We start from the raw sequence: 9,637 nt of genomic DNA, 5'->3' as shown, positions 1-9,637 counted from the left end.
ATGGCTGTCTCCTCATCTACCATCCTTCCTGCCTCTGCCAAGACCAATGGAGCAGCGACCAGAGAGGGATATGAACACCTGAACCACTGCCCCAAAACCATGGGCAGTAAATGCTCTGTAAGACTTAGACACTCCCTTCCCCAAGGGTGGGGAGTTCCCCATGGCTGAGGGAAGCTTTGGATGACTTCAAGGACCCTGGAAAAGAACAGGGAGCTGGGGCTTTGGGAACTTTGCACAGAGACTGGTCCTCACTCATGTTTTCTCCCTACGTTCTGATTGCAGAAGCCTGAACCAGAACCAGAACCAGATAATGACGATCTAGAGAAAGAGAGGAAAAGGAAGGTAGGTGGGGCCCAGGAGCATGTGGGAACCTCAGACCATTGGCCTTCTGACCCCAGGGTCCCTGGAAGTAAAGGCTTCATCTCTAGTCTCACAGGAATCAGCTCAGTGGTGCCTTCCTGTCCTGGTATATTCCCTCCATATTCTGGGTGAGGCAGGGAGACAGTAGAGACGCAAGGAGTCAGGATACTAACAGGCCACATGGAAAGTGAGACACAGCACAGTGAAAACTGGAGAGCTGGAGAAAGGGCATCCTGGGCCTAGAAGGATATGAGAGTGACTGAGAGATAGTGAAAGTGTTAGTTGTTCAGCCATGTTCAACTCTTTGCAAACCTATGGACTGTAGCCCTCCAGTCTCCTCTGTCTACGGGATTCTCCAGGTAAGAATACTAGAGTGGGTTGCCATTCCATTCTCCAGGGGATCTTCCCGACACAGGGATCCAAGCCAGTCTCCCGCATTTCAGGCAGATTCTTTGCCATCTGAGCCCCCAGGAAAGAGTAGTGGAAGTCAAAAGAAATGAAGTGGAGGAAGCTACGAGGGGGCTGTGACAGAGGTAGCATCACAGGCTGGAATCTGATGGGCTAAGATGCAAGCTACAAACTCAGAGTTTAATCCTGATGAGGACCCCTTGGTTCCTCACATCTATGTCTGGTCTTCTGGATCAGAAAGTGTTTCCACTGATTCCATGAACCTGTGAAGACCACAGGGAAAGCATATCCTCATTTTATACAGACAAAGACATTGACTCAGAGGGTAAGCAGATGTGTTTGTGGGCATTGACAAGACAGAAGTAGAGCCAGAACCCCACCCAGCCAGCCCTGAGAACCACCAGGGAAAAGGCTTATTGTTCAGAGAGACAACCAGAGGTCCTTTGTGGCAGACACCACAGCTGTGGTTGATGGTGACAAATTCACTGGGAGTCTTCTGCTTTTCTTGGTTAGTTGCTTCTTGCAAAACAACGCCAGATAGCAAGGATGAAGGCGGCTAGGAAGATCCAGGCCTGGTGGCGTGGAACCCTGGTGCGTAGGACCCTGCTGGCAGCCGCCCTCAGGGCCTGGATGATTCAGTGCTGGTGGAGAACAGTCCTGTGGAGGAAGTTGTGTATGCGACGGAAGAACTTACTGAAGATGTATGTAATGGAGGAGCAGGCGGCAGTCAAGCTCCAGTCCTGGGTTCGCATGTGGCAGTGCCATCAACATTACTGCCAAGTGTGCAACGCTGTATGCATACTACAAGCTCCACAGAGCTGCTTCACCTTTCAGACCAGTGATGCTTCACAGGCACTATACGGAGGTGCTTTCAACCAGCCAGAGTTCCATATTGAAATCCTATCAATCTAAGAGAATACTGTAGGGTGGAGAACTGGCTCCACCACCCCAATAAATGTCTGACCAGGTTTTGTGTGTTTCAGGGACTCTCTCAGGGTGGGGACCCCAAAGATCCAGGCCCTGCCCTCTTCTACTCAGGGAATACTTCAGTATAGGTATCTCTCCCTCCTACCCCCACTCCCGCCCCTCAGTGCCTGTGGCCCCTGTTTGGACCCACAGTAGCCATGTGCCACTCTATCCAAATCAGAAACTGCTGCCTGAGGGTGACCTCATATATGCAGAGCCAGGTGTCCCATTCCACATCTCCATCATCAGTCTTGTCTCCTAAACTCGCAATTGGGAGGCACTGGGCTTTGTATTTCTGAAGACTCTGGGTACCTCCTCGTATGAGAGTGAAAACATGCTACACACTCTCAGCCTGCCACTAGGACCCAGCGAGGATTACACCCATTGGTTTCGTGTTTGGCAAGCCCCAGACAGAAGTCAGCCACTTGGCTGGCTCTCCTGGGAACAGAGCAGCCCAGAGAAACCACAGGAGGCTGGCCTGAGTGATGACTGGACACAATGTTTTACAAGCTTAATGCTAATTTAGATTCTATTTTCTTTTTTAAAATTACTTTATTTGGCTGTGTTGGGTCTTAATTGCAGCACATTATGGGATCTTTGTTGTATCTGGATGCTATTTTCTTTGGGAAATAGCAGATACCATGATCTTAAGGAACCTCAGAACTGCCTCTACCCTCCCCCATGATTGCAAGCTTCTCAAGGGTGCTAAACACAAATAAGGCTCCCACTGATATCAAACACTTCCACTCTATGGATGACACCATTCTTAGTGACTTCAACATTGACTGGATGATACCCCCATGCTTCTTGCCTCTCACCTCCTGTGATTTTGACTTCCACCCTAACTTAGTCATTCACTCCTGTGATTGTACTAAAGACCATTGTTTCTGAGGCTATCTATGGGGAAGGACTATTTTTTTAAACGTTCAGTCCATCATAGGCCAATTATTTTGTAAAACAATCAAATTTTGATGAATATAAATGGAAAAGCATATAGAATACAAAGCTTGTTTTTAATTATTAGAACACACATAAAATTACTATTTCAAATTGCTTTCAGTTCAGTTCAGTTCAGTTGTGTCTGACTCTTTGCGACCCCATGAACCGCAGCACACCAGGCCTCTCTGTCCATCACCAACTCCCAGAATCCACCCAAACCCATGTCCGTTGAGTCGGTGATGCCATCCAACCATCTCATCATTTGTTGTCCCCTTCTCCTCCTGCCCTCAATCTTTCCAAGCATCAGGGTCTTTTCCAATGAGTCAGCTCTTCGCATCAGGTGGCCAAAGTATTGGAGTTTCAGTTTCAACATCAGTCCTACCAATGAACACCCAGGACTGATCTCCTTTAGGATGGACTGGTTGGATCTCCTTGTAGTCCAAGGGACTCTCAAGAGTCTTCTCCAACACCACAGTTCAAAAGCATCAATTCTTCGGTGCTCAGTTTTATTTATAGTCCAACTCTTACATCCATACAGGACCACTGGAAAAACCATAGCCTTGACTAGACGGACCTTTGTTGACAAAGTAATGTCTCTGCTTTTCAATATGCTGTCTAGGTTGGTCATAACTTTCCTTCCAAGGAGTAAGCGTCTTTTAATTTCATGGCTGCAGTCACCATCTGCAGTGATTTTGGAGCCCCCAAAAGTAAAGTCTGACACTGTTTCCACTGTTTCCCCATCTATTTCCCATGAAGTGATGGGACTAGATGCCATGATCTTAGTTTTCTGAATGTTGAGCTTTAAGCCAACTTATTCACTCTCCTCTTTCACTTTCATCAAGAGGCTCTTTAGTTCTTCACTTTCTGCCCTAAGAGTGGTATCATCTGCATATCTGAGGTTATTGATATTTCTCCCAGCAATTTTAATTCCAGCTTGTGCTTCCTCCAGCCCAGCATTTTTCATGGTGTACTCTGCATATAAGTTAAATAAGCAGGGTGACAATACACAGCCTTGATTGGAACCAGTCTGTTCCATGTCCAGTTCTAACTGTTGCTTCCTGACCTTCATATAGGTTTCTCAAGAGGCAGGTCAGGTGGTCTAGCCTTCCCATCTCTCTCAGAATTTTCCAGTTTGTTGTGATCCACACAGTTGAAGGCTTTAGCATAGTCAGTGAAGCAGAAGTAGGTGTTCTTTTAGAATTCTCTTGGCTTTTTTGATGATCCAACAGAGGTTGGCAATTTGATCTCTGGTTCCTCTGCCTTTTCTAAATCCAGCTTGTACACCTGGAAGTTCACGGTTCATGTACTATTGAAGCTTAGCTTGGAGGATTTTGAGCATGACCTTTAGCATCTGAAATGAGTGCAGTTGTGAGGTAGTTTGAACATTCTTTGGCATTGCCCTTCTTTGGGACTGGAATGAAAACTGGACCTTTTCCAGTCCTATGGCCACTGATGAGTTTTCCAAATTTGCTGGCATATTGAGTGCAGCACTTTCACAGCATCATCTTTGAGGATTTGAAATAGCTCATCTGGAATTCCATCACCTCCACTAGCTTTGACCCTGCACAGCATGGCTCATAGTTTTATTGAGTAGAAAAGGCTGTGATCCATGTGATCAGTTTGGTTAGTCTTCTGTGATTATGGTTTTCATTCTGTCTGCCCTCTGATGGATCATACTTGATTTACAATGTAATAGTTTCTGCTGTACAGTGAGGTGAATCATTTATACATATACATATGTCCACTCTTTTTAGATTCTTTTCACATATAGGTCATTATAGAATATTGAACAGAGTACTCTGTGCTATACAATAGGTTCATCTGTTTTATATATACTAATGTGTATACGTCAATCCTGATCTTCTAATTTATCCCTCCCCCCATTACCCTTTGGTAACCACATGTTTGTTTTCTACATCTGTGACTATTTTGGTTTTGTAATAGGTTATAATCTTGCTTCCTGACCTGAAGATTTTACATTATTTCCTGTCTCTTCAGGTCAGGTTCTCCCTCTTTTCTTCTTAGCCTCAAACGATGATATTACCACACACTTAATGGAGGAAACAGCAGCAGACGGGAACCCATCTTGCTATTGTCTCATCCTTCTATCTCAGCATCATTTGCACCACACTTTTTGCCTTCCTTGAGTTGAAATGAACTGTCTTTGCCCTATCTGAGGCTACCCCTCCACTTTGCTCTTCTTGTACTGTTTTTTTTATCTTTTGTTCACTGTCACCTCTTACCTTTGCAATGATGTCATCCTGTAATTTCATTTCTCTGAATCAGTTTCCACCTTATCACCAAGTCATTCCCATCAGCCTACAAACTATCCCCCATAATTAAAAAGTCCATGCTTGACTATCTCATATTCCAGGTTTTACATCTCCTCAAAGCAAAATATGTTGTCACTGCCTCCCCTTCTTCTGTTCCCATACTCCTAAACTCACTCCAATTGGGCTTCCCTTACCCCCAACTCCATAGAAACAATACGCATCAAAAGTACTCAATGAGAGAGACTGTTGGCAAAAATGATGAAAATTAGGGACTTTCCTGGTGGTCCAGTTGCTAAGAATCTGCACTTCCACTGCAGGGGGGCACAAGTTCAATCCCTGGTTAGGGAACTAAGATCCCACATACCACACGGTGCTGCCAAAAAAAAAAAAGAATACCTCCCTTGACCATTCACTCAGTCTGCTTGATTCAGAGGAATCCTCTCTGAATATTCACTTTTACTTTCCTCCATTCATTCCCTTCCACATCAGTCCATCATGAAATGCTGTTGGCTCCATCTCTGCAATACAACAGTATCTGCAATATAAGAGATGAATGAAGATGCGAAAAACTAGATCTCTCACACATTGCTCATGGAAATATAAAATGGAGTAACTGCTATGGAAAACAGTTTGGTATTCTCTCAGAAAGTTAATTATGGAATTATGAATAACCCAGCACCTAGATATATACCCAAGAGAACTGAAAACATATGTTCAAACAAAAGGTTCAAAATTTTGTAGTTAGATAATAGCTAAAAACTTGGAAACAACCAGAATGGGTGAATGACTAAATAAATCATAGTACAGTCATACAGTGGTATACTACACAGCCATAGAAATGAACAAGTGCTACATACAACTTGTATGGACCTCAAAGAAAAGTACAGACCTGACATTGGTAGAACCATCTACCTTCCAACTATGGGGAAATCTAAGGGATCACAGACCTGAGGGATTTGAACCAATATTCCCAAGTCATGGGCATTCTATGTTGTTTAAGAGAGAGAGTCAAGTCTACCCAAAGTTGCAGGCAGGGAAAGGTGAATTTCCACAGTTGTTAAGGATTCAAGTCCTATATCTGGGGTCTCTGGGCAAGGCAGGAGGTGGAGCCTGTGGTGGACTCAGCATAGAGTTTGCAAAGAACAACCTACCCTTATCTTTCCCCTTTTAACTCTGAATACAGGAAAATGTTGATAAAACTGCATTGATGAGCATGAAAGTAGAAAAGAAAAAGAGAGAAAAACCTCCACCCTCCAAACCAAAAACTTCACCCTCTAAACCAAAAGTAAGTCAACAGAGCCTCTCAAAGTTGAGGGGGACCCCAACATGCAGTGAGTCTAAAGTCACCCAGGAGTGACTGTTGTCTTCTCTGTGGCCCATAGCATGGGATGAGCAGGGAATTTGTCACCCAAAGCAAAGTCTATTTGTGAGTGAAAGATAGTGTTAAGGATTATTGTTCAGGAACAACAGTCATAAGCCGAGAGTGTCCCAGTCCAACCAAGATGAGTGGTTGTCCTGTCCAGAGTTGGAATGAATAAAAATTGACTCATCCTCGATTGTCCTTTTGTCCTAGTTCCTTCTAGGTCTGAAAAGGTGGGTGACTGAGACATGGAGACATGGATTACAGGGAGAAGAAACCCTGCAAAGTGGGAACCCCAGGCTATGCAAAGTTGGGGAGTGGGGTTGTGAGGGCTGTGTTTGCAGGATACATAGTGAACTATAGTGAAACCCAAGTCTGGAATTGTGTGGGAGTGTGTTTGTGTTTACATGAGTGCATATATATGTGTTAACTGAAGTTCAAGATGTGAGAACCAAAAGAAGTGAAAGTGAGGAATAAATGAGCAGGGCTCCAAACTGTGTGGGACAGGCAAACATCTAATCCTGTGATTTGACAGAGAAGCCAGCAAGTTGTGCACTGGAGCTGGTGTCAGGCATGAAAGGAGAGCAAAGGATGCCCCTTTTTCAGCCTGTGGATGAGATCTGAAGGGAAGTGATATGCTTCCCAGGTAGGTTTCAGGCCCAGCTGCAACAGAATAACCCTTTGACTCATAGACCGTGCTGTTCTTGTTCTAGACTGGCCAAACAAGCCCAAGGAACCAAGTGACAGCTAGGGCAGGTGTGCCCCCAAGCAACATATGAGGACTGTGAGACTCCAAGTTCAGCTGTGATATGCCTGTTAATCAAGAGTGGCAGAGATGGGGAACTTGTCTGGTCTTCTGGCTCCAGCCAGTGGCCTGCCCAGTGCTCAGGAACTACTGAGGAACTGACCATTGCTAACGAAGTATCAGGGCCCCTTCCTGGCTAATGCCAGAGCTGAGGTGGGTGGGGAACATTTTCTGAGTGTCCCTTCTTTTTCCTTGCAGGCCCTCCCTGAAAAGGAAGGTGAAGAACAGAAAACTATAAAGATTCAGGCCTGGTGGCGGGGCACTACTGCATGCAGCACTCAGAGCATGTATCATTCAGTACTGGTGGAGACAGAGGCTGGAAGGGCTATTGGAGAAGAAGCGATCGTCTGTGCTGGAGAATTATACTTGGGAAAAATGGGCAGTGGTCAAGCTACAGTCCTGGGTTCGCATGTGGCACACCCGTCTTTGTTACTGCCGTTTGCTCCAAGCTGCCCGAATCATCCAAGTCTGCTGGTGCTGGCATAATTGCCAGGCCCATGGCTTTTTCCAGGGCCGTTATGACCTCAAAGCAAGCCAGCTAAGACTTGAGCTTGACATCTTTCTGGGGTCACACATCTGTCGGATTACGGACTGCATCCCCTTCCCAAAAAAGAACTGATCAGGTCAGCTCCAACACTCTGTCACAAGGTTTCTGTCAGACAAGCTTCAGTTCAGTTCAGTTCAGTTGCTCAGTCTTCGTGACCCCATGGACTGCAGCACGCCAGGCCTCCTTGTCTATCACCAACTCCTGGAGTTTACTCAAATTCATGTCCATTGAGTCAGTGATGCCATCCAAACATCTCATCCTCTGTCGTCCCCTTCTCCTCCTGCCTTCAATCTTTCCCAGCATCAGGGTCTTTTCCAATGAGTCAGCTCTTTGCATCAGGTGGCCAAAGTATTGCAGTTTCAGCTTCAGCATCAATCCTTCCAATGAATATTCAGGACTGATTTCCTTTAGGATGGATTGGTTGGATCTCCTTGTAGTCCAAGGGACTCTGAAGAGTCTTTTCCAACACCACAGTTCAAAAGCATCAATTCTTTGGCACTCAGCTTTCTTTATAGTCCAACTCACATCCATACATGACTACTGGAAAAACCATAGCTTTGACTAGATGGACCTTTGTTGGTAAAGTAATGTCTCTGCTTTTTAATATGCTGTCTCAGTCCAGTTCAGTTCAGTCACTCAGTCGTGTCCGACTTTCTGTGACTCCATGAATTGCAGGACACCAGGCCTCCCTGTCCATCACCAACTCCTGGAGTTCACTCAGACTCATGTCCATCGAGTCAGTGATGCCATCCAGCCATCTCATCCTCTGATGTCCCCTTCTCCTCCTGCCCCCAATCCCTCCCAGCATCAGAGTCTTTTCCAATGAGTCAACTCTTTGCATGTGGTGGCCAAAGTACTGGAGTTTCAGCTTCAGCATCATTCCCTCCAAAGAAATCCCAGGGCTGATCTCCTTCAGAATGGACTGGCTGGATCTCCTTGCAGTCCAAGGGACTCTCAACAGTCTTCTCCAACACCACAGTTCAAAAGCATCAATTCTTCAGTGCTCAGCTTTCTTCACAGTCCAACTCTCACATCCATACATGACCACTGGAAAAACCATAGCCTTGACTAGATGGACTTTTGTTGGCAAAGTAATGTCTCTGCTTTGCAATATGCTGTCTAGGTTGGTCATAACTTTCCTTCCAAGGAGTAAGCATCTTTTAATTTCATGGCTGTAATCACCATCTGCAGTGACTTTGGAGCCCAAAAAAATAAAGTCTGACACTGTTTCCACTGTTTCCCCATCTATTTGCCATGAAGTGATGGGACCAGATGCCATGATCTTAGTTTTCTGAATGCTGAGCTTTAAGCCAACTTATTCACTCTCCACTTTCACTTTCATCAAGAGGCTTTTTAGTTCCTCTTCACTTTCTGCCATAAGGGTGGTGTCATCTGCATATCTGAGGTTATTGATATTTCTCCCGGCAATCTTGATTCCAGCTTTTGCTTCTTCCAGTCCCAGCGTTTCTCATGATGTGCTCTGCGTATAAGTTAAATAAGCAGGGTGACAATATACAGCCTTGACGTACTCCTTTTCCTATTTGGAACCAGTCTGTTGTTCCATGTCCAGTTCTAACTGTTGCTTGCTGACCTTCATATAGGTTTCTCAAGAGGCAGGTCAGGTGGTCTGGTATTCCCATCTGTTTCAGAATTTTCCACAGTTTATTGTGATCCACACAGTCAAAGGCTTTGGCATAGTCAATAAAGCAGAAATAGATGTTTTTCTAGAACTCTCTTGCTTTTTCCATGATCCAGCAATGTTGGCAATTTGATCTCTGGTTCCTCTGCCTTTTCTAAAACCAGCTTGAACATCAGGAAGTTAACGGTTCACATATTGCTGAAGCCTGGCTTGGAGAATTTTGAGCATTACTTTACTAGCATGTGAGATGAGTGCTGTCTAGGTTGGTCATAACTTTCCTTCCAAGGAGCAAGCATCTTTTAATTTCGTGGCTGCAGTCACCATATGCAGTGATTTTGGA

The 9,637-nt window shown here is 45.1% G+C and overlaps 1 protein-coding gene across 1 annotated transcript; it reads left to right on the top strand.

Annotated features, from left to right (window-relative positions):
- IQCF3 (IQ motif containing F3) lies at positions 1–1,680 on the top strand. The gene is made up of 3 exons (XM_024982723.2): positions 1–117; positions 283–342; positions 1,282–1,680. The coding sequence occupies exons 1-3, from the start codon at positions 1–3 to the stop codon at positions 1,678–1,680; spliced, it is 576 nt and encodes a 191-aa protein (XP_024838491.2).
- Positions 1,681–9,637: the final 7,957 nt, after the last annotated feature.

The sequence above is a fragment of the Bos taurus genome, chromosome 22 (genome assembly GCF_002263795.3).
Source record: "Bos taurus isolate L1 Dominette 01449 registration number 42190680 breed Hereford chromosome 22, ARS-UCD2.0, whole genome shotgun sequence".
Classification (NCBI taxonomy): Eukaryota; Metazoa; Chordata; class Mammalia; order Artiodactyla; family Bovidae; genus Bos; species Bos taurus.
Note: the sequence above shows the minus strand (reverse complement) of the source record. Positions and strands in the feature narration are given on the sequence as shown.